The sequence below is a fragment of the Tubulanus polymorphus genome, chromosome 3 (genome assembly GCF_964204645.1).
Source record: "Tubulanus polymorphus chromosome 3, tnTubPoly1.2, whole genome shotgun sequence".
Taxonomy (NCBI): domain Eukaryota; kingdom Metazoa; phylum Nemertea; class Palaeonemertea; order Tubulaniformes; family Tubulanidae; genus Tubulanus; species Tubulanus polymorphus.
Genome location: NC_134027.1, coordinates 3,249,583 through 3,276,597, shown reverse-complemented (window position 1 = coordinate 3,276,597; position 27,015 = coordinate 3,249,583). Strand labels below are relative to the sequence as shown.

Genomic DNA, 27,015 nt, shown 5'->3' with positions numbered 1-27,015 from the left:
AGCGAGAATCTACGTTTGTCGAACTCTTCCATCCATCAATCACGGTTCCTTGCTTTTGGCGAAATCCACCATATCAACCTCAACACGCTACAATCAAGCAAACATTCCTCCGCGACCACCAGGCACTAATGATTATAGGTTAAAGATATTATACTTCCAATGACATCCGAGCGTTGGAAGATTCCGTTTCAGAGATGTACAACGTTTCCAATTTACTTCCACGAACAAATAACTTTAATCATACACATTACGGCCAGTTCTTCGTCGTTACACGATGGTTAACCAAAACTCAAAAACACGTTTTTGAGAACGATAATCAGACTATAAACCGAATAAGTTTTGGCTAGGTAAATATCTGGCTGAATATGGGAATATAGCGCACTCCTTATATATCAAATAGCAATCACTGAATTGTTGATGCATTAACCAATAAACATAAACACGAACGGTATCACTTCTCTCAGTAACCTAACTCATCCATTTGAAGATTGCCAAGGATTACTTTCACGCTATTGAGAGCATGCAAGAAGCGTTTGCTAGACAACTTTTAAAGTACCATTTATCTCGAATTAAATACAGAGATAGCATATAGAAAATGTATTGGACTAGAAATCAGCCTAAAACGTGGCCCCGTAACGTTCACGTTTATATGGATTTATAGATATTCTGCGCCTGACCAAACACCCGTCATCTTTTTACTGGAACCTAAATTATCGTCGCTGGTATTCTGCGATCGGTTTCGGCAGGCACATTAGCAAAAAAAACTACGTATTCGGGAACGACGGCTTATATCGTTTTTGTTTTTACGTTTTATCATTAGTCACTCCCACCACGGGCGGCAGCAAGAAATCTCGAAAAAATCTACACCTGTGCAAATTACGCTCTTTTCTAGAACAATTTTGGTAGAAAATCTGCCTGATCATTCCAAAACACTTTCGGGCGGAAATTGTTATTAGTATTAATAGCTGTACTTAACGATGGGGGGCTCATGTGGAACTTCAATAATGTTTCTTATAGGCGGTGTCATGTCAGCATTTTACCGTTTCCAGCTAATAATCCGAGAACATGGCCGAGCAATGAGAAACACATTCTTGTTATTGCAGTTTCTATGGAAACATATCAAACGCCAGGAACGACACGCTAACCCCTCTTGGAGAAAGTTTTGACGAGGATGTTGCTTAAGATTTTATTATTATTCGCGTTCAACCTTTTACAAATTAATCTCGAAGCACAAGCGTTCGTGACGATGCATTGTAATTTTCATAAATGCGCGTCTGAGCATAAACCAACCGTCACAACGCATAAGTCGTTCCCTTAATCCTCGTATTTCTGAGAAAAACAATTTCATTCGAAAATCACAATTCTATTTCAAAAAAAATATTCAAAACGATAAATCGGCACCGAGTAGAAAAAAGACATTCGCGTAAATTGTTTCCAATCTACTATAGTCTACTGGCAAATCACGGATAATTTGAACTCTAAATGGCTAGCTGATCTACAATCTAGTCTTTGTTCTTGTTGACGTCAGGCAATCTATTTTCAGCTTCTTCTCGGGGCTTATTTCGTTTTCCTGTCGAACGAACTATTTGTCGGTCACGTCTGGATACTGGAAAGGTTAGGTTTTACTCTCAGCGTTTTTCACTAAGATGTTGTCTTGTAACCGGAATATACTGTCCCCATGGTAGCGTATTTTCTGGAAATTGCAGGTCGAGATGTTATATATCTCTTATATCAATTGGAATGGATGATTTTAGTTCCCTCGCAATGTCAGTGACATTGGTCATAATGACTACCAACTGGGCAGTCCGGCCCGTCGTAATTTGTTCTTGTCAACAGCAGGGAAAATTTTCCCATCGTTGTTAAAAGACGTATACAGTGTAGAGGAGTTACGGTATGCCATGTTGATCGATACTGGAGAAACAAAGTCCATCATATAACTACAAAATAAAAAAATTCTAATGATATTTCTCAGGTAATTAAATTTATTCACATATGACATATACAAACAGCTTAAATTTGATTTACGAGCGCAGCAGACGCTAAGGTGACGTGTTTATGATGAATTATGGTATAGTGTTACAATTCCTCCACGCTGTGCCGAACTTAAATGAACCTCTGACATTGACACTGCTGTAGCAGTTGATGACCATAGAGAGCGAAATAACCACCCATTTCAAGCTCGGATGCGGATAAAAGCATGATTGCGTCATTACAAAATAGGAAAAAACGTCATCTTCGTGGACGTTGTGCACTGCATACTTTGGACGAAATAGTTGGCAATAATCAATGTACGGGGGCAATATGTTGCCAGCAATCGTGTATTTCATCAACGAGATATGATTTGAAATCGGGTTACTGCATCAGCCATGTTGTGAAACCCTCCTCAGGGAGTTTTAGAACGATCACTAACAACGTGCCATTAAAACCCAGGCTGTAATTCCAGTTTACGATATGACGATTTAAGGAGCAGTAAAATGTTTAAATTCGTCGATACCGTACATTCCAGGTAACGATTTTGAGAGAGACAATCACCGGAACAAATTTATCATTGCTTATTTTGAGGATTGTCGATTCAAATTCATATTTGATGCGTTCGACGATCATTTTTGTCGATGTATGAACTGAAACTGAAACTGAAACGCAACCGAAACGTCGTGGTTTCAATAAAAATAAAAAAAATGTCTAGATTTAAATGTGACACTTCAATTTGATGATTTAGCATACATTTGTAAGCATAAGTTTTTACATGAGCAATTTTGTGATATGATAATTAGAAATAATTCGAAATATATGTATTTGTTCTGACATCTTCTTGGGGGAGGCAATGCCTCAAATTTGAGAACGACATCTGCTATGACATTGTGTTAAACCAAGACTCCCTGATTAAACAATAATTACTGTGTAGCTATCGCTGACTTGATTTACCATCGTGAAGCTAATGTTTACAGAATTGCATTAAATCTTCTCTCGTTTTATTTGACTTCATTTCCCAAATTCGGTTATTACGTTTTAGGCGATCATGTAAATCTGAGGAGGTTAAACCGTGGGATGCCTCGTCGTTTACTTCGGAACGGTCGGTTGACTACCCGTTTTACTGACATCGTTAAGTGTTTAATGGTCCATTCGACTATAAATTGCCAATGATGAAATTAAGTTTCACTCCCTTTGATTAAGAAAAGTTTTTGGCCTTCGGACTGAACCTACTGCAGTGCTAGACGTTGTCATTGGTAGGATGGGGCGATCTAGCATGTCGACCCGAATCAAGCCGACAAACATTTCCAAGTAAAATTAGTCTTTTCGTTCAAAATTCCTTTTCAAGGACATTTTGTAGCCGCGAGATTAGACCAATTAGAGCTCCACGACCGCCAACACTAGTGGAATAATGTCACGGCCAAATGTAGCGTTACAATAACGAGTAATTAAAGTTACGCCAAGAGGAAGTCAAAACTGTCTGAAAGTCTTGTAAATCAATTAACTTAACTACACGTCAGGCATTGAATCTCGGTGGGTTTAAAATACCTTTAAAAATGATAACCCACCCAAAAGTAGCCAGCCCCTCGAATATTAATTCAAAGCACCGCGAAATTGCTGAGATGGGCATATCCCGTGAATACCTCTTATCGTGAGGTAGCATGTGAGGTAGCGTGCGATAGCATTTTTTCAAGGAATAACCTTTTCTAGTGCCCCGATACACGAACAGCGTGCGAGAAAATGTTCAATAAATATTGGTTACTTTAGATAGCCATCAAATTATTAAGTGGTTTGTCCCTGTGATATTCGAAAATAACGTAGATTCGAATCACCCGTGCTTCGTGATTACTTTTAGAATGAGTTACGAGCTAGCGTTCAGATAAAAGCAGCGTCTTCCGAAGCGAGATTCTGCAGGATGAAATTCTTCACATGTTCCTGTTAATTTTACCCGAGTGTTAAACACGCGTGATGTCTCTCTCTCTTTGAAGTTGTTACTGCCACAGTCGTCGTTTAGTGGTTTCTATCAGTGATATCTGACACGACTTCACTGTCGTCACGCAGGGCGCGGTTATTCAGATGATAATTACTTATAATAGTAACTTAATATGAAAATGATTTTGTATATTATAATGTTATGATACCCAGTTTTTATGGTAGTTATGAATAATCTAACACAATTGAGGCCACGGACGACAGCAAGAATAGAAGCAAAAAAATGAAACCTCCAGTATACGCACGTAGTCCAGGTCCACAGTACCTTGAAAAAATCACAATCGTACAAAAGAAAATTCATCGGACGGACATTATTTTTCTGTGCGTATATAACGCGTATACATAAAACACGATGTTTACTCTTGTCTTTTGGCAATAGAATGAATCATTTATCATTTTTGCCCGAGTTCTGCTATGATAGTTTGTTTGCTTGACCACTAACCGTAATCAACGTATCGGCCTATCTGTCTTGTAATGTCACGATATTTGACAGGGGATTAATATATCAGATGTCTCAATTTGCCGGTATTTTGCGCTGTTCAGTTACTTGTCAAGTTGCAGAAACAAAGGTTTCGTAAAGACTCTGACTGATTAGCAACAAATCAAGGCCATCGAAATACATCAGTATATATCTATCATTCATAATTAACTCGCAGTTGTACCGCATTTAATTATTTAATCTATTTCACTCATGTTTCCTCTGGTATTCAATTAGATTTTGTTATAACATCATGAGAAAATTCATTGCTGAAAATTATGATCGTTGTAACGGAAATTAGAAGACAATGACTGTACCAGGTACTTTTTCTTTATCGCTCTCTACTCTGTATTTACCTTTTTTTTTTAATGAAATTTACCCGTCATATTATCTATGTATAACTTTCTTCTTTATAAATCACACCCATAATACTGATTACAGCGCGTGGTGTGATAACCGTATGTTTTGTAAAAGTTTGATGGTTGAAATAAAGAATTTTTGTGTAAAAAAATATCATGATAATCTTGATGAAACATCCGTGTTGTAGCAATGATATAGAATAGAATCCCACAATACAAGAGAGAAACAGTCCGAAAGGTTTCCTTGAAATCTATAATGCTTGATTTTTCGACTAAATCCTAAATAGTCCTCTTCAGATAATGAATACATCATTACTAAGATGGTGCAAATCGTTTATCTATAAACTAGTTGGAGGTGTGTGTTGGTTAGAAGCAATACGTGATTCTGCTATTGTGTCACCTTGGTCCAAATGGTTTTATTCATACCTTGTTATACACTACCGTATCCCATTTCTATCACGTTGTTGCGGAAAATCGCGCTGAAAATAATTTCTCCAGAGGAAAGAAACCTATTTGTTTACGAGCTGATTTGTGGCCAGATCAGACGGCCAGCTAACCCTCATTTACTCCAATCAGACCTCCTTCTTCTAATCCATTCTCGGCTATTATTTGACTAAGAGCGAACGGAACGAAAACTGTTCCCCGTAATTCAACAAAAGACAAGGTTAATGCAACATTTCTGATTCAATTAGACCTCACGGATTTTATTACACAGACACAATCAATGTCGTAACGTTGTCCTTGTGTCGTGCATTCGTGGTATATTCCGTGCTTTAATTGTTTTCTGTGACATATGTAGAGGAGATTCGACAAAAAACTGCATGCGTTTCTAACCAAGTCGTCAATTGACTGCGAACATTAACCAATACAAATCTAAAAATATAGGACACATAACTGCATTCGCGCTAAGCCGTGAAAACTGTTTCTAATTCCGTGTCATCGTGCAATAATTCTTGCATTTGCCAGCATTAGATAGACATTTAAATCTTCTGCCGTTTTTATTTGTCTTCGCCAATAAGAAATTGCCAACTCGCTCGCGACTTGTCAATTGTAATTAGAAAATCCTACGGAATAGCGCTTAACGAGTCCCCTTGTTAAAGCTAAAACCGGCTCCAAGCTTTACATTTATCGGTGAGTTGGTCTCTTAGATTAATCTTCAGTATATATCGCGTCATTGGAGACGATCGTCTATTTTTATTTGTTTATCGCAGTAAGATTAGCCCGTTATACATAATGCATAGGATTTGCCTTATGTCCTATTATTCCTATCAGGTTTAGTCCACGAGAGCTTGGGTGGAGTTGCCTCGCTGACGTATGTAAACCACGCGATGAAATTCACCATCACTGACCTATCCGTATAAGCAAGTTACGTTTGGTTCACATCTCCGCATATCCTTGCAGGAATTCGAACGGAGTCGTGAGAACGTGGCAGAATCTCACGTTTCAGGTTCGAATCCCAGGATGGTGGTCAGTGTATAGAAAGAAAATCTATCGATTCAAAACTAGGCTATTTCGAGAAATTCTTTCGTCGTTGTTTCCTGGAATGATGAAAACCCAGTTACGGACGAATTATCGTCACTGCTAGTATAGCACTGATGTATCTTTATATTGTTAAAGCTAGCCCCGAGTACACCAACTAGTTTGACCAAACAAGCTATTTATTGAATCATAGAAATTTGCGTTCAACGCATATATACTCAGAATAAAATCTGTATCTTATCCACATCGACCGCCGTGTCGTCTTTCACAACGCAGCATAAAACTATTTGTACCCGTATATTCGCTTTAGATTTTTGATCAATTTTTCATTGTACAATCAATCTATTTCTATTTTCTATCTATTTCGTATGCAAAGTTCAACACACAACACAGTATAAACAACCACTTTTATATCGTTTTCAGTCGTTTCAACTGTTTATATCGTTTCATTTCTACGGTTTCTGCGTTCTTGTTTATATTGATAGCAAGACTGGACGTTCTAAACTCTTTCGAACATTTTCAAAATAACTTTAAATGGCAGAATTTTGCTGTATGTAACAATTTTAATTCTTCCCCGCTGTTACTGCACTAATGAAAAAAGATGACCGCAGTTATTAGCGTTAATTCTCCTATACACGACGGAATGAAATAAATCGGGTGATATAATCATGTCGAGGCACCACTTATTAGATCGTATGGTTTCATATTAAAAATGGGTTGTTTGTATAGTCATAGCTTTATCTACAAATTGAGACATTTCTATGTAATTTATTTCAGTTTGGACTTTCGTTTTAGAGTTCGAGACTTCTGTATGCATTAGACACAGTCTAGATTGTCCTACCCTTAGTCGGATACGATCTCTGAAATGGAAATTTCAAATTTTCTATTTTACACGAGACAAAATTATTTTATGCACAGCGTTGGGATTTTTCATGTGGAAATGCAATGAAAACAATTTACATAATCACCTGGCGATCGATAAGCGATCATCTGCTTGTTCGTTCGCCGTTTTAACCTGTGATAACATCAAAAAACCATTCAAAGGAAATACAGGAACTACTATTGGCATATAAACAGAAAATCTATACATGATGACCTCATTATTCCAATAAGATGAGCGTTCTGGATTAAACTGTTACTGTTTAAGCAAGTCCAAAATCTTCTATATCCTATAGTTAAAACAAGAAATTTGAGCGTTAAGAATATTACATATAGCGAGAAGTAAGAATATTTCAAAATCAAGTAATCATACAGAAAATCTGACAGCGAGTCTTTTTTTGCTTTTACACAAATAACAAGGAGTTCAAGAGTTAACTTTCCATCTCGGCCCACATATTCAGTCCTGATGTCACGGTTTATGTATGTTTCCGTTATCGACAATTTCCTCCACAACACCACAAGACATATGATTCAGAGATTCATTCGTTTTCTGTCTTTCTAAAGCGTTTCAAGTATGACTTAATTATAACGGAATATGTTCGACGAACATCACGAAGCAATTTTCGTCAAAACACTCATCGGTCTCTTGCGTTTTGTTCATTATGAATTAATCTAAGAATATTTGTGCAAATTATGCAGTGGTGATGAGACTGCTATTCAGGATTCATTAACGGTGAGGACACTTATAGCGATGTAAATGACTATACTTGAGGCGTCGTTGTTCGCATACATACAAATTTTTGCGTGTTCGTACTAAATGCTCTCATCATAAACTTTGCTTTTTGGTGGATCATGAACGTATAAACTGTATCCATCCATGAGTGAATATTATTTCGCCATTCATCTACTAAAAGTAACATACTGTCTCGCGAACGCCCGAAGTTCATTATTCTTCGTAAATGGCCGTATACATGTCAAACAGACTCAAGCTCTCGGAAGATAATTTGTTATAATGTCCAGTAACGCGATGATAGCAAACCGCACGTTTTTTCGTGATCAAGAGCACTCGAGAAAATAGATTTCTCTGTTGTTTTATCGTGATGTATATTTATTTGTATGTTCTTTCTAATAGTGGTTCGCATTACAGTTATCCGCCTGGCATTCCGCCGAGACACATTTGCTCGATGCGCCTCGTCAAATGACTCCTTGCTCCCGAGTGAGAAAATTGGCCCTTTAATATGCCTCTGGTAACGAGAGCTGGTACTATTTATCGAGTTGGTCCTAAATCCTGGATTATGAGCGTATTAGGCGTGCTAAAAGTCGTATTAAACGCCTTTAGTAGCTTCCACGCGGAATAAACTCCGTTTCTCTCCAATTTCATGCGTTATGTATAATTATGTACATATGTTACCGGGTGAGCAGTGAAGGGTTTAGATTCAATTGTCAAGAGTACGTATGGTAATCGAGATCTTCCTTACACTAGTATCACTAGTCTTGTCGATGCCCCTTGACGCCTATGTTTATTCTCATTGTCTTTATTCCACCAAGGAATTGAAAACAATATAGAAATGATGAACGTGCGTGGTATATATTATTACACATTATGGCACGAAAATGTAGAGTTTAATGGTGGACCCTCCCCCCCCCCCCAAAAAAAAAATCCCTACACAAACACACTTTCTGCTCGATAGATATTCACTGCATATGCTCTTCCGAAATAACTATTTGCTTGAAGACTAGAAGCTAATCAATATTTGCAGTCCTTTGCAAAATAGAAGAATCTAATATAATTCAAAAAGTATTCCTACGCAGCTAGCTCTTTCATCTTATTTCATTCAATTGGCAAAACATTCTTTAGCAAGCACGAGTGACAATTTCAATTCTGGCGGAAACGATCTCTTTACAGTGTTTAAAAGCATACGTTTCAAGTCTGCGCTTCATTCAATTTGAATTGAAATCTAATCCAATTTAAATCCCCTGGTCGCTTGCAACCGATATATCAGATCTTTAAAGATTATTCAGATATTCCCAGAACAGTAGCTATATATTTTTTTTTATTATCCAGTAAGCATGCCATGCAGTGATTTTAAGCATGTTGATACAAATGGATATGAAACTTCATACGTGAAATCTGTCAGTTTTTTAACTGTTAATTCTTGGGTCGCTATCACAAATTGTCGCCTTATACTTCATACTAAGTCGTTCCACTTAGAAATGTTTGGAAAATCCATGTATAACATGTAATATACCACATGAAAACTAGGAAGGACAGTTTTCTCGTATAAAAAAAAATCGCCGGAGAAGTTATTTATTTCTATAAACCCTAACTAGAATCTTAGTAACTATTCGTGGGCCAGTTTACGCAGCGATTTGATGACTATTTTATGTGCAGGAAATGGTCAGTCAATTGTGTGATTGATTCTAAAGTTGGTGATAAAATCTGCCAAGTGCATCATTTTCCCTATACTTTACAATCAACAGTCCTAAACTAATGATATTCAAGCAGCAGTCTTGTCTTCCTTGTTTGAACGCCATCCAATAAATTAATTCTGGAGGTGGTAAGATGTCATCCCTAAGCGGGGAATGAATCCTTTCATCCTGCATATTAAAGACTCCTACTGATCATATTATAGCTCATGCTTCCAAAAGTTGGAGAACATTCATGGCTGAAGAAATATCAATCCGGTCATTAAAACATCATGAGAAATTCTGAATTGTTTTGATGCGACCAATAATGGCATTTACCACGCTACGACAATCGTCCTTGTTTATAACTTGTAACCATCGTCTATTAAAAGATATTCAAGAAAACACAAAGAATCTTAAATGTTCATGTTAGATGGATAGTGCAGTATCCTAAAGGCTGAGACAATTTGCTTTATTTATGGGTCTTCGTTGCAACATGTTTTTTTTCTAAAAATTTATTTAATGGATCTCGCTGGCATATAAAGACGACAGGAGTTGTTCAAATGATTTCAGATTCCCAGGGTTTTGGAAATCTAATATGATTAATAATCTAATCACGAACGGTTGTCTACAAAATGTAAAGATTACGGAGGGGACTGATGATTTTTTTTATGACTGTGTAATGTATCTTAATACGCTGAAAATGCACTTGCGTGTATCGATAATGTACAAGAAATTATTCATATTTCTTATTCGGTTTTCTATCATTTTTTGCTAAATTCCATAAGTTGTGCACGAATAAGACTGATATCCAACAACCATGTGTTTATGCGGTAATGGATGACATTAACGATATCGACCGTTAAGCAAAGATACATCGTCTGAACTAGTTTCGGTCACTTGTGAGTGAGAGAACTGTTTCAAAACGCTCGTTCAAGTAATCAGTTCCACGCCGTCAACCGCCTTCGATGATAATCTGTTAGTGATCTTTATCGGTTAAGAACACCTCATTTCTCAACTGTTTCTATATTGAACGATGAGGCCGAAGCAATCTGTGGGGGATGAATGGAATTCCGGACATGTACTGCTTTTCCGTTTTCATGGTGTTCAGGATCCTCATTGGTGACCGTTAAAAAGCTACGACAACCTTACGAACACGCCGCGAACCATGAGAGAATACAATTTACCGCATTTTAATAAAAAGTGCTCATATTTTAGATTTCATGTCGATATTTAGTACCCGACGTCTTAAAGAGCGTTTACGACAACTACCGCGATTTTCACGACGTAATTGTCCAGTAACGATCATCAGCGGGATTTTTCTGAACTCCGTCGCATCAGAGGCAAAATAGATGCAAATGATCTCCAGTTCTCGGTTGCGCAATGGAATGGAAATAAGGGCATATAATTCGTCTTATATCATTTCGCCGCCACATAAAGCATGGTTACCGGAGACGTTGCAAATTGGATGGAGCGGCTGTATTTACCACCGATGTTGAGCTCAATTCGCCACGAGTTTCAGCTCATGGTATATATACATACACGTTTGTGCTCAGATACAGAGCTCTACATTATTCATTGACTGTCCAAGGTCGTTTACTTTAGAAATAAAACTGGTTTGCTGTGACACATCCATTCCTCGCTACACGATTACTGTCACACATAGTCACATCTGTTTGTAGGGAAAATGTATCAACTGCTTATTGACATCATTTCTATCTTCCACAAATTAAAAATAAACTGTTAAAAGTACTGTAAATATCTTTCAAATTGGCTATACCAAATCTGTCCAGGAAGCATTCTAAACTGATTTGATCTACAACGCGCGAAAGTTAGCAGCCCAATACCCAAGTCAAGAGAAATGACCACGCGTTTCGCTAGATGGCGGATCGGTTTGCTACGAAATGCTAAAAAGACGATCGGCGACGATACGGAATTACGGCTGGTTGCCATGGTTACATCCTATGATGGCAGTTTTCTGTATAGTATTTCTACATTCTTTCTCCGTATGTGAATATCATCTTAACAAACTTTCAGTGGAACTACTTGTTGATTAGCGCCTGATCAAACAATCATAGCACATAGTAATTAGGTATTACTGGGCGCCTCGCGGACTTTTTCTACGTCGGATAAGACTTTCTGATTAATCATACATATGCTTTTTGTTTTACAGCGGCTCCTAAAACATGCGTGGCTTTTACCCACAAAATAAACGATTGATCAAGACAAGTTCCTCATATTTTTGCGTGATACGATATGACATGCGTAGAAACACATATCCCGCGAGTAAATGAACCAGTTTCCAGGGAAAGGTTACGATATACCTATCTCTGTAGTCTGATCACATAAATGGCTTTCAACAAACAAATTTGTTGCGCCGGTGCCTAAATCTTGGTCGATTATACGCTCGGATTATAAGACCATTGCGGTTCGATGCATTCAGCAATCAGAGGGAAAAAGTTTTTCTGCTTCTCGACGTCATTGCTAACCGTAGTGGAATTATGCTTATCCAATATATCTATTTATGTTATACATGATAATATACGCGTTACATTCTTTTCACTATGAAAAAGTAATTAGATAGATAATTAGTTAATGTATTTCCATTTTGTAAATCTGGTATTCATTGATGAAAATTATTCAGGAAATAGATAAATAAATAAACAAATAAATAAATGTATTGGTTAACAGTTTTTTTTTATCGTGGTTTTTTCATCGAGTTATCCGACGCGGCTGAGCATAATTTTCAATTTGTACTAATACGTTAGACTTAATTGCTTAATCTCGCAAGGAATTCTTCGAGTTTCAACAAAAATCATCAACGGGTGCTATACAATACTAAGATACTATTAAGCTAATACAAAATATAAATTCGGATAAAGAAGTCGTAAAATAAGAACATAGCCAATTAAGATGCACACAAGACGATAAAACAAACAGTTACGACAATACTAATATTTCTAGCACTATGTTGCCAGGTCTGTCGAGAATTTTGCATTAAAATGCATCTCTTGTGACGGAGGCCTACTTTGTACGATCATATCTTTAATAATGGTGCGTAATTACTGAAAATGGCAGAGCTCCTCAAATAGAATCGAGGACCGTTCCAGTTCGTTTCTGTGACTATACCATGGCGTGTGTATTAACAGGACTTACTGTAAAACGACTTTACAAGCTTCGATATTCTAAGTTTGGAGACGTGGAATTAATAGATTTTCACCCGGAGAACCGTACAGTCCACCGTGATATTATGGGTGAGACTTTTTTTAGTTAAGCATTTTAACGTTTCTCTTAAAAATAAAATCTTTCTATTCTTCATGTTCTAAATCTACATTGAGTTAAAATTTTGTTGAATATCCCCGATGCCATATCCTGCTATCAGTTGCATTGCCATTTTAATGAGTACACATTTAATGACCGTATGTTAATAGGTCCGCCTGGCTTTGTGGGACTTTGTTTCATCACATAAATGAAACTCATAAAATCGAGTTGGAACCAAGCAACTTTATTAATTGACATTAGAACATTTTGATTAAATGCGTCTAGGACTCTAAAATATGGGGTTGCATCTCTACTACAAAAGTTGTTCGCAAAATAACAATTAGTCGAAACGACTGGCGCAGTCAGTTTCAGTATTCGTATTATCTGATGACTCTCATATTAAGTTAAATCTTATGCCTTCAAGTATGGACTCTTCTTTTAATGGTAAGTTCACAATATTGGCTATAAGAACTCTTTTTATATTTTTGTCAGAGAAATAGATAAGAATGTATCATCCTTGCACTTCTAAATGTTATCGTGAATAGATACGTTTCATCGGTGATGAAATTCTCAAACAACGTGGCGTTTTGGTCTATCAAAAAGTGTTGTGGATACTGGAAATTTATTAGTTTTTTGAAATGTTTTTGCTGAATTGCGAACAGATATAAGTATCAAACTACAGACCGCGAATTGATGCATCGAATCCAGTCTTTTCGCTGTTTAAAATCTTGGTGTCGTCGCTTTCGTCGTTTACGTATATCGGTATATCAAGTGATGTGGAGATTAGTACTTAAAACCGACTTGTATCTGCAGACAGATTTCCTTTCCGGGGATTAGTAAGGTTGTCGAATAATCCTTCTCCGTAGCATTTGAGCGCAGGTGATGATACTGTGTCATTCGGTACTATCATGGCTACGTTTAGCAGAGTTACCTTATAACGGTGAAATAAGATACCTGAAAAATCCCAAATGATCTGTTCTCGTTTACCAAAATAGACATCATATGGAACATGAAAATGTTTAGACATTTTTCAACCAAACAAACTATAAAGGTTGTTCTCAGAAAATAACCACACGTATCTCTACACGCTAGCCTCATCGCGTGTACGAAACATAAGTTATTTTCTATAATCGTACGTGAAAGAATCGTAATGTCTTAAAATGCACCGCCAATTAAAGAACTTCACGAGATGACATTGAATATATGAAAGAATTCTCTGCACTCAAATTCTATAAAGGCCTAGAACAAATTTGAGTTAATCACGCACAGAAAAACTGACTTCATCATAAGGAAGAATCTTATAACTGATAGATCATATATAGCTGTATACTGTAGGAACAGAATCAACTCATTGGAGAGATCCCAGTTCCAACCGGTAAAATTTATCATTGCGGTAAATCGCGCTGGGATTAGTCGAGAGAAATTAAATTCTCGGTTTAACAACGCAGGCGCATTGACAAGATTATTGCGTGCAAGTGCGTCAGTTTAATTTGTCAAGCTGATTTATGATGTTTATTTGCTAGTGGTCGGTTATATCTCATCAGACCCATAATCCACAACTAGTAATTCATCACCACTGCTACCACTTGTCCACAGTATACACACAGTTTTCGGGGTAAGATTCTCTCTATATGCACCACTTACAAACGATTTTCCGATCGAATGATAAAAAGGTCGCAATAGTTTCCGTCTGTTTTGTGAGCATCATCACGGTTGATAACGTGAAGCGACTTCAGGAGGGACTGACATCCGCTACCGTAATGGATTGACATTTGGAGCTCATTGCGGACCTCGATCGGTGTTCGGCCAAATTACAATTGATTCATATCCCATGAACAGATATCTGCGGAAATATGGGGTGTGGCTTATTGGATCAGATTCATCGGATTCACGCCGGTATTAAACACAAATAACAGATGTAAGCTTAGAGTAATCGATGCCGTAGTCAATACGTATTGATTCGCGCAGTGGACGGCTAAAAGTGGATGTAAAACACAGAGCAAGGCAACCGGCCGTGTGGTATCGCACATGAAAGTGTTTCCCATCGCTGTTATTGGCAGCAACATGATGTAGACATGACGTCGCTCTATCGCTAGTGTGTTCGAACGATGGAGTGTCACATCACTGGAAAATGTACATCACAGTTGTCGGATTTTTAAGCGACACTGTAACCTACGCGTTCATACAGTTAACTGGTGACATAAATCGACATTTTAGATTAGTAAGTGCTACAGAATGATTAAGCGTAATCTTTGAGTTCGACACATCGTTCCGAATATTTACATTCGTCGTATTTTCAAGAAGGTTTTCGTATCATAAGATATTATAAATGGTGGCCACAATGGTTGGTAAAGTTGGCCATAACGTTGTCAGGAATATGGGTGGATGGTCCCGTTCTCGGGTACCCGGGCCCATTTTAGACTTGTTAGGAATGGAGATATTCCCACATCGACAGACTCACGCCTTCCGCATGAATGAAAGACTTGAAGCTGTTGCCAAAGGGACAGACACAACGAGTGAGTAAATTCAATTAATCAGCTTAGTAATGTATATGGATGCAAGTCCTATTCGTGTTAGACGTAAAATCATTAGTGTTGATTCGGTTGTCATTATTCATTATTTTTTTCAATGTAGAATTCTTCTCTTTTGTAGCGTCTGTAAATAAGAATAAGATTGTTCTTTCTTAAAACTTGAAAATGATTATAGAAGTTCAAATTGTAACCTTTTCGTAAACAGATGCAGTTTTATTAATCTTGAGCGGGTGATGTATTGTCTCGGGAGCGTGTTGGTTCTTTCAATTAATTTGTGAATTCCCCGGTGGTGCTTGCTTTAATTTGCGATACACCACGAGTTCTGCCCAGAATTCTGCGCGATAAACATTCGTCGATTTTCATTCAGCGCTGAAAAAAAGGTTACAGACGAACTACAGATTAACATTATTCGCCGAACATTTGAAAATGTTAACATATCGTCGCTCATGCATTCTCTTTATGGTCTACGCGTATTCTAGATATTATTTTACATATCAGCTCGTACTTTCGTATATTAAAAAACCCGTAAAAATCCAGCTTATTATATCGCAAACATCTGTTATAGAGTTATAGAGAACGGACTGCCATGTTATAATGTTCTCCTCGATCAACCATATATATGAATATATACATGAACGAAACGATATGAATGTTCGGCTGCTATCGTTTTTCATTTTGGGCGACTTAGACATGGCATAGATTTATGTGAGATACCATTGAAAGTGCTTGATCGTCAGGATACGCGTTATCTTGGACTCTCTCATGACACTATGTATATCCATCGATCTAGTGAACATACGGTAGAGTTGTTCAAACACGTCCCGATGTCGATTCATTTCATGCTGGCCTGGACAAAGATGCGTTGGACAGAAATATCTCGTTAAGTTTTTCTGTGTATTTTGAATTGTCTGTGTAATATCTCTTTCAGGGGGCGCTCATATTACATTAGATTACATTAGAATATATGTTGTTATTGCATGTATTAATCGATCAGTGATTTCATTATATATCTATATTTCTCTCTATAGATATATAAACCGTATTCCAGTGCACCTGCTGTTGTTAAATCTGAATATGCATTCATGCAAAAATATATTTCCTGACATCGCTCTGCAAAGTTATCACTTTCTATGGATCATTATGAAGCGACATTCCGTTTAAAGTAGTATTGAATAGTAGTTTCATTGCGTCAAGAAACTCGAAACGTTACAGAGAAGGCCTACTAATGTCGCTGATACACCATCTTAAGTGTACCATAACACTCAGAAAATTGTGAGATAACCGCATTTTTATGCGCGCCGCAATTCATCTGTGACAATTTCCACCAAATTCAATTCAGACGGGATTGGTTTTGGCCGTAGATGAACAAATGTTTAGTCCGTCCACGTATTTGGGTAACCTAATTGAGCTTAATAAAATCTCGATGGTCAGTGGTCGATGAATAATAGAATCAGTATCATTTTCTAGCGATCTTATCCTAAACGTTGTATTAACTGTCCTGATGTGACCGTTGTCACATTATGACATTGCTCCAGTAACATTTATTCACTTATTGATACATCGAACCATCGCGTGGTAAATTACGGACGGCAATAAAAGTAAATGCAATAAACTGCTGATTCTAAAGTTATAGCGAGATGACATTATAACATTATTCATACCTGGTATTCGTAAGAGGGTCCAATTGCATATTAGTAAGTACTTGGGTTGCATACGTATATAGCGACTATAGTGCAATCGTTTCGTATGGCAAAAAAATCGGTTCTTGCCCGTGAAAAGTTTATGAGTTTATATAAAGCAAATTGTAATATAGAAATAGATGCCAATGGAATGTTAATCGTATAGATAAAAGCGACTGTGAATACATACAGAAATGGACGTGATAATTGATATATAGTAAATATCAATAAATGAAGATTAGTAAAAATTCAGAAATGGACCAATATCATCATGTAATAAATATATGACGTTATTTGTTCACCGCTCAGATAGCATCATGTAGTTCATCTTTATTTTTCAACGTTCCTATTATCATAGTGTGTTAAAGCCTATCGTCAAAACAGTCTATGCGCATGTATATCCTTTTAATAAATCTTCGTAAATCCTGTCACAATTTTCAATCTATTCACTGTGGCGTTACTGGATTTTTATTACACCCGATTTATTAAGGTCACCATTTTGATGTTGTTGCCTGTGTCGCCGTCACGGAACAGCTTTCCTCCGGGAATTCTCATCTCGAAGAAATACGATATCGATTCAACAACGGCTATAAAAACACCCAGGAAACCATAAATAAAAATGAAAATCCAATTTCATTCACTTGGATTTATTCTGTCCATCACGTCACCGATGCATAGTTACACAGATTCTGTTCGCGAGTAGTTTGATTGTAGTCAATTTCAACAGTAATAAAAATCTATCGTGAATAGGTTCCATACATGAAACGTGATTAATGACGATTGGCATGCCTCATTTACAACTGATCATATAAAAGTCATGTTTATTGAAGTTAGTCCATAAATAGATATAATTATTTTCATTCATTTTCCGAAGTTGTTCTTACCTGCAAAAATTAACGCACCGAGTGGCGTATTCGACAAAGATTTAAGACAGATTTCCAACTGTCACTCGAAATATTTGGGATCGGATTTTTCTTCGTGAAGTGTCGCGTGAGTTGCGCCAATAAGCCTTCTCGGAACGATGTGCAAAGATAAGTGCTCATAGAAATTGGCGTAACTCAATCTTACTCGGCGGTGGTTTTCGTGCTTCGATTCATGTACAGATTCACCTTAAATATTCGTAGCAATATTAGTTGCCGTTGTATTTTAAAATATGGATTTTTTGGGTTTATTTTTTGTATGTACGCGGACATATGAAATATAATTAGCGGGATTTTATAGCAGAGATAATACACAGCTGCTCGTGTTATCATTATGTAACCCATTTTACTTATTTATGATATATAATAGTGCATAAGAATATCCCGGTCTGGTTCGTGCATTTTGTATTTTGTTGATGTTCACTTCGCTTCACATTTTTCTCCCATAAATGTAGATAAGATATGGGGTAAAACGCGACGCTCTCAATTCGATCGATCGAGAATCGAATTTACCTAATTTAATAAAGAAAATCGACAACTGACTGAGTTTGCCGAACCCTGAGATATGGCTCTTGTTCCACCATGTACTTGTTTGATTATGGGGACTTATTGCACTTTGTCAACGGGAACGAGGCGAGTTTAGCGTGGTAATAGGTTGAAGATAACTGCCAACTGAGATGTAAGGATTCCTGTATCCATGGAAACTGAGCTTGCACCACTCTGGATGCTGATTTCCAAGTATTTTTGTAACAGGCGCGACTATCAACTTCCTACAAGATTCCACCGTGTGTTTAAGAGGTGCCTGAGAGACTAAGTCATTTTTGATCAACGCTAATAAAGTAGTTTTTTTAACAATAGAAATTAACATTTATTTTCCATTAAATTTGCTCCAAATTCAAATTTAACTTTTGAACGATTATAGTTCAGTAATCTGAAATAGGCGTACGAATGTATTTCTATACCATTCAGACATAAACGCACAATTTACATCAATTATTAGCATGTGCTACGTATCAAATGCGACACAGTCATTCAAATAGATATTATATGAATATAGTTTTATTCTATGATAGAAAATAATGAGTTAAACATTTGGACCTACATGGAAAATGTCTCGCAAAACTGAATCATCGTTCTTTTCTGTGATCTCTTATGCCTGCAGAGCATTTCCGATATTTTCACAGAAATAACTGCTGATTTTCTCCGGCGCATCCAATTAGCTATCCTCCATGCCCCTTGGTAATCGCGTTCTTGTATGTCTCGGAGTCGTAGTCATTCTGTTTACAAAATTTCTTTACCATATACATGATTAATGTAATTACTGTGATGCTATTAATTAAGTTAAAACCCATGATAGTTTATCCATAGTCAATTACGTTCAATACGGTCAGAAATTACGTTCAATAGACTGCAAAAATGTTACTCAAGATAAACAGTATCAGTAAAGTTATTTTCAATTCGAATATATCGACAATTGAATTGAATCGAATTGAATTGCCTGCCAACCAGTCTATTCCAAATATTGATGACGTTGTGCACATCTACTCACAGATTACCCAAGTATTGATGCCCCAATAGCCATAAAGATGCACTATCAAAAGGACACGAAAATTCATTAAATAGAAGAAAAATGTATTCAATTCGTCATTGTTATTTTGCAACGCCAATATTGATGACGTAGTGCACGTCGACTCACACGCTACCCCTTACATAACACTTAGCAATGTAGCGTAGTAAGAGATATTAATACATTTTTGTAACGGTTTTCACGGCGTCAAAAACTGGCCTCACTATCCATAGATCCTAGGATATGCATTATATGAAAACGTTTTCAGTAGTAATGGTTGATGTTGCGTAATTGATTATGTAGCCGATATATCATGTCATAGCCGTTGTATTGCGACTAGAAAAATACACAAAATATCACTAAGTTTACTAGGTAAAAAGCACCACATTCTGCGCGTATTTTCATATTTCACGTTGTAGAATCGTCGGCGTAAGACAGTGTTAAGCTAGAGCGTGAAATCCTGTATACCTGTGTACTATTTGTAGTGCATTGCGATTAAAACTAGGCATATGTTTCGAAGTAAATTATTCTTACGAATGTATTTAACGGTAGACTTCTCCAGCCTGCACTCGACTGATGGGAAGCAAAACAATATCTCGTTTATACAAACAGCACTATCCCATCTCACCATTACCTGTTACGAATGTGTTGGAAACAGTCTGCAAATAACAATGAAAACTAGCATCTAGGTCTGCAACGAATATCTATTTCTATTTGGATTTATAAACGTTGAATAGTTTTAATGTTCGCTTAGCTTGATACAAATGCAAGAAAATCTTATGGAATATCTTCGGGATGCAGCGAAAAAACATAGTACCGCCGCAAATGAAACAGATGTTTATGAACGTGTTGTGAAGTTTGCAAATGTAAAATGTGGCGATTGTTCTAAATTCTTTAAGTTCTTGGATAACGGACAATGCGTTGATGAAGTCCACTCCTGGCTCCAGAGCAGTGATGGTCTCGATTTTATCCAAGTTTATGGTAAGAATCTCAATCAAAATAGATCGTAGTCCGGCAATTTGTAACTTAGATTTCGTCCAAAAGATTATCATTCTATTTCTGGTGTGATTTACGTTGAATTTTTGTCATACCCCGCATCAATTCGTATCGTGTCGGAATTCATTCCGTTTATTGAATAATTCCGACTCCGTAAATAATGTTTTTCTATGCTAAACTAATCACACAATCCACCCATAACCGCGGGCAATTGGATCTGCTGTTCAATCAATCGAATTTTCGATTTCCGATTACAATCACGCCAGAACTCGGCTATTTCTTTCTTTTGAATTAGTGAACAACATCGACGCAAAGATTACGTCCAGAATCAATACTGTGCATCAGACAAAATCATCTTCTAGTCACCTCAAACGACCGAGTGTTCTTTGCTAATCAAGGAATTTTGTTTCGCCCAACCGGGCACAGTAAATTAACTAACGCCTTGGAAACACATTTTATATCTACCGTAGACGCTTTCAGACAAACGATGAATATCTAATAGGGTTGTGTATCATTCAATTGACCGTACAATCAATATGGATGGGCATGATGGACACGATCTCTCAACTGATAGATTTATAGATGAAATATGGCCCTTCATGTCGAGGGTGAAATTTGGGGTAACATTGATTAAGCGTTTCAAACGTAACTTTGTCGATACGTCTGAAAGTTAATCAAATGAGATCAATTTCTTCTTGACCTTTTGTTGACTGCGTCCCATTGAGATGTGGAAGATACGCCACGGACGAAACTACAAAATCACATAACCAATAATTTCTATTGCGAAGTAGATATTTTTGACAGAATGGTAGCGTGTGATTATTAATAGCTAGCGATATCGTGAACTCGGTTGTTAATTGCTCTACAGATGCATAGTTGCTCGTTTGTTAAATCCAACACGAATGCTCGTAGATAGTAACCATCCATCCCGTGAAAGTAATCAACTTGAAGACGAAAAAGAAGTAAAATCTTGCCGCGGAATTACCCGAGGAATGTGTTTTGTGAGCTATTTTCAGACGTCGTTTAGTGAGATTTATGTACATCATATTTATCAGGTATCCGGGGAGCGTCTGGCAGATCAAATGTGACGTCATACCGAAGTTAGTTGTGTCATAGATCAAGATATTAGTTTTTGTCACTTGTAATTTATGTGATGTGCCCTCCAGAACATGACTTGATGTTATTACTAATACTGTTTATCATGATAGAGGGATTTTTGTCAAGTCAGCTTGTGTCGTCGAGGATTTATGTATGGTTATCATGATTTAGACAGAATATTATGCATTATTTAAAGAAAAGTCAATGTTTCGACTTGTTAAACCAAATGTCATCCTCGTTAAATGTTTACTTTGTGTCACACTCGTCGAAATCAAACATCAATACTTCACCGAATGACATATTGCTAAATACTGAAATCAAAAATATGGCTTAACACTAATAAGATTCAAGAATCACTGCTAAAAATAATGACCTCGTCATCAGCGCATGCAGCTTTAAGTAAGAACCCACAGTTGACTGCCATATCGTTATTTCGTATTTTTTACATCTCCAAGATTACGTATTCTCTTTGCCCTTTCATACATACATAGATTACTTGTATGTGATGTCGCACTGGACGTGTACTTACGAAAATGGACCCTGTTCGAAATACTCTAAGCCTTATCTCAAATCTATCTCATTTTGTCTACTTTTAGGTGGAAATGGCACTCTTAACATGAGCAATGATGACTTCATATTGAACCAGTACTTGAGCGACAACAAATATCCCGAACATGCTATAGCCGCAAATCTACAACTATATCTTCCACCGTTTATTCTAACGATCGGCACACTTGGAAACCTCTTCACCTCTATCATCATGCAAAAGTTGACACATTGCGTATCTTCAACGTGTCTGTATCTAACGGTGCTACCGATTATTGAAACGCTGTGGCTGTACGTACGTTGCGGTGACACGTGGTTGAACAACATCGCCGACATGCAACTTTCCAATCAGTTACTACTGCTATCCGACGCCATGTGCAAGATTTATCCATTCACATTCAACTTCATTATTCACTTCGTACACTGGCTAATGGTAGCCGCGTGTATTGAAGGATTCATTATCATTCGCTACCCGAAAAAGAGCCAAATAATGTGCACATTTGAGCGTGCGCGGGCTGTTATATTGCTGCTGACAGTATTACTCGTTTGCGTTAACGCACAGTTCTTCTGGACATACGAACTTGTCACGTTAGACGGCAGGGATGATAAGCCTAAGGGTACACTGTGTACATTTGCGTCGAAAGGCGCCAGCCAGATTTTTCAGGATATCATTTGGCCAGTAATTGACACCCTTACTTCAGAAATATTACCCATGATCATAGTTTCTGTATTTGTCGCCATGATGTTGATTACCCATTTTGTACGCCACGGTTCAGGTCCTTCGAGAGAAGAGGAAAAAATGTACAAATACATGTTAGATCCGGAGGCTTTTTGCGACCTTCGCATTAGTTACATGGCCATCGGTGTTTTCTATATAGTTCTCATAATACCGCAATTTGCGTTCCGGGTTTTTGATTATATTTGCGAGAACCAGAAGGCTTACGTAGACTCGTTCAAACTGGACGCGCAAAGTCTCCTCGCCGAGGCGGTCACTGAATTTCTAATGTTTTGTTTTCTGGGTTGTAAATTCTTTATTTATGTCATAACATGTCGGCGATTCAGAATGGAGTTCCTGAAGATAATGTGTCACTGTTTCATCAAGAAGAAAATAAAAACCGACACGTCGATTAATTTCACTGATGAAATGGTGCACCATCCTCTGATGAACGATCGTGACCGCTGCAGTTCAAATCAAGTACAATTGGATTATGGGCGTGTAACTGAAGTTTAAACTAACACTGTAAAAGCAATTATCTTATAACTAACAAAATTGTGGTCGTTTTGTCCACAGGTCGCATGCGATGTCATAAGGTATATACGTACTACTCAATATTTGGGATGTTTTATATACACACATATTGTATATGTATACATAGCAGCGCAAATGTACCTAACCTATTATTTAGCGGACATAAAAGAAAGTACATGTATATCTAGAAATTAACCCTGGGTCATATTAGTTATGATCTGTAACTTTCACTGATTATGATGTGCTATATGATGGCACAAGGGTGGCTTTGAACTATGAATGCAAAACAGTCGCAAATCGACGAATTGGTTGGTTAGCCTAGAAACACATTATAGAATCTCGGACTTCTTGAACTAAAAGAAAAGATTGTTTGTAGTATGCAAACCTCTCGCTGAAACTTAAAAGAAAATCCGATCTAGGGCTGTAAATACGATCTATATATGAATATGTACACCTATAATGTATTACCTTCAAACTAATGAGTATTAGAGTATCGATATCTCTTAGGGTTATAATGCTTTCTGATACTGATGTAAACTTGTTTGTTACGGTTATTGAACATTTGATGTAGAAAATGAAGCAAAATAAAAGCTTATAAGATTTATCATATACAGCACGCATCGTGTTTGTTTCTGTAGCGAGGAGAGAGGTAAATCGGCAAATTCCTTCCATTTCATTTTGTCGAAGATGAACTCAGGAAACGGGAGAAGCACGTGCACGTCTGTGAGGAAAATGTAGGGAAGTTACAATCGTTTATGGCCAAATTCCAGAAACAAGAAATAATTCTTTAGTAAGGAATATAAAAATGAAACGGATCATAAAGTATGAGCTTTACGTGTGGTATTTTTGCGTACTGATCGGACCTGAAGGAAGAAAATCATTCTCAGTCTACACCAACATACATATTCCAATACGATATAACGGCCCTGTAGATGATAACTACTATTTTTCAAAATCTTAATTTGAATTTGGATTCAATGTTGAAAATGATTCAATGATATTAAATATGGAAGGCATGGGATCGTGGAATAGGATACGTATGTGAATATATGCGTCCTACCCATATAATTGTATATGTTATGCTTCGTGTCACGTATAATGGATGTTTATCGGTCCCACAGGTTAACGTCGCGATGAAGATATATACTCCTCCGTCGAGAAATATAACCTACCAGTTCGACCAGTTCCTCATTTATGCGACTTACGATTTTCTCAAATTACCATTCAGCCACATATTAGAAAACACCGTTTCTTCCAACCAGCTCGACAGTGACTACCTATTTTCCTCCCGGAGCAAATATATATTATCCTCTGAAAGAACTCCGTTGAATAAGCAGCGGACTTAGTAAACACCAATGTTCGTATCAAACGGTGTAGGCGTTTCTTTTCTCCTATCGTAGAGAAACGCCTGGTGTATGTATGTGTGTACGGGGTACGACGAGGAGAGGAAACGACTGAACGACCGATTCAACAATTATCATTTGATACGAGATGGCGTATCAACTGTGATTGAAACGAATTCAAGCCTCACTAAAGTATCAAAATATCTTGGCTATTAAGTCACACAAGGTACGGACAAGACAAACTCCATCTTAATCTTATCAATTACTGGCCTCTGACAATGTGGTGTTTATGTTGTACGACGATTTGTTTGGTAACGGCACGAGTATAGACTAAGTCTTCAATTATTAAGCGAAGCAGATACGGTACTACCAGATCCCTTCCCCGATAACCGAGCTTTTGTTTTACCACGACATTCTCAATTCGGGCCAATAAGTCGAATCGGCTCAACTCCAGAACAGGTAAAAGTAGATCTGCCCAGGCTGAGTACATAGCACGTATTCTTCCGCGAGCCAGGTAGCCGACCTGTTTTACTCGTCGACAATTCCGACGATTTAGAATTGCCCACCTATTATACTCGTCGATAATTCCGACGATTTAGAATTGCCAACCTATATTACTCGTAGACAATTCCGACGATTTAGAATTGCCGACCTATTTTACTCGTCGACAATTCCGACGATTTTAAATTGCCGACCTATTTTACTCGTCGACAATTCCGACGATTTAGAATTGCCGGCCTGTTTCATTTGTCGTCACTAGACGATTTGAAAATAGTAATTTTTTATCAATCAAGGCTGCCTTCAAAAGGGAAATCAATATTTTCCTTTGCGTGGATTACCCCTGATATAAAGTGGCTGGGATCGAGGGGCTGTGTGTGTGCGTGGATTACCCTGATATAATGTGGCTGGGATCGAGGGGCTGTGTGTGTGCGTGGATTACCCTTGAATAAGGTGGCTGGGATCGAGGGGCTGGGTGTGTGCGTGGATTACCCTGATATAATGTGGCTGAGATCGAGGGGCTGCGTGTGTGCGTGGATTACCCTGATATAATGTGGCTGGGATCGAGGGGCTGCGTGTGTGCGTGGATTACCCTGATATAATGTGGCTGGGATCGAGGGGCTGCGTGTGTGCGTGGATTACCCTGATATAAAGTGGCTGGGATCGAGGGGCTGTGTGTGTGCGTGGATTACCCTGATATAATGTGGCTGGGATCGAGGGCTGTGTGTTTGCGTGGATTACCCTTGAATAAAGTGGCTGGGATCGAGGGGCTGCGTGTTTGCGTGGATTACCCTTGAATAAGGTGGCTGGGATTGAGGGGCTGTGTTTTTGCGTGGATTACCCCTGATATAAAGTGGCTGGGATCGAGGGGCTGTGTGTGTGCGTGGATTACCCTGATATAAAGTGGCTGGGATCGAGGGGTTGTGTGTTTGCGTGGATTACCCTTGAATAAGGTGGCTGGGATCGAGGGGCTGTGTGTTTGCGTGGATTACCCTTGAATAAGGTGGCTGGGATCGAGGGGCTGGGTGTTTGTGTGGATTACCCTGATATAAAATGGCTGGGATGAAGGACCGTGTGTAGATTACCCTTTATAGATACAAACTACAATCGGCATCAAGTGGCCGTGTCGTTGCTTGAAAATTTATCTTCCCTTCAACAATTCTAAATCGTCGGAATTGTCTACGAGTGAAATAGGTCGGCAATTTAAAATCGTCGGAATTGTCGACGAGTAAAATAGGTCGGCAATTCTAAATCGTCGGAATTGTCTACGAGTAAAATAGGTCGGAAATTCTAAATCGTCGGAATTGTCGACGAGTAAAATAGGTCGGCAATTCTAAATCGTCGGAATTGTCGACGAGTAAAATAGGTCGGCAATTCTAAATCGTCGGAATTGTCGACGAGTAAAATAGGTCGGCAATTAGAAACCGAACCACTCACTTCATTAAAGAAAATCCTCCACGATGGAACTATATTGACCTATTCTGGAGTTGAACCACGAAGCGTTATATTGGTTCTTTAGATACGTAACATGCCCTTTTCGATTTTTTCTGTCCCCAGCATCGGCCCTGATCTTTGCAGTCGTGAACGCTAAGGTGCTAGGTCTGCAAAAGGGTGTAAGAGGTTGACATAAAACACCGCATCTACGCACAGTAAACTTGACATTTCGTCGAAAAACAATTCGTGACTCGACATTTTTCGTGACATTTTTCCTTGGTGAATTGGATCCACGTAGGACATTCGTTGGAATGCGTGTAGGTAAGTTT

The 27,015-nt window shown here is 37.9% G+C and overlaps 1 protein-coding gene across 2 annotated transcripts; it reads left to right on the top strand.

Moving 5' to 3' along the window:
- Positions 1–15,018: 15,018 nt before the first annotated feature.
- LOC141901644 (uncharacterized) lies at positions 15,019–23,990 on the top strand. 2 transcript variants are annotated; one of them, XM_074789023.1, is made up of 2 exons: positions 15,019–15,341; positions 22,213–23,990. In XM_074789023.1, exons 1-2 carry the CDS (start codon positions 15,155–15,157, stop codon positions 23,391–23,393), a joined length of 1,368 nt encoding a protein of 455 aa, XP_074645124.1. In that variant the 5' UTR covers positions 15,019–15,154; the 3' UTR covers positions 23,394–23,990. The 2 variants fall into 2 exon arrangements, with proteins under 2 accessions (XP_074645124.1, XP_074645123.1); XM_074789022.1 differs by lacking the exon at positions 15,019–15,341 and adding an exon at positions 20,248–20,503.
- Positions 23,991–27,015: the final 3,025 nt, after the last annotated feature.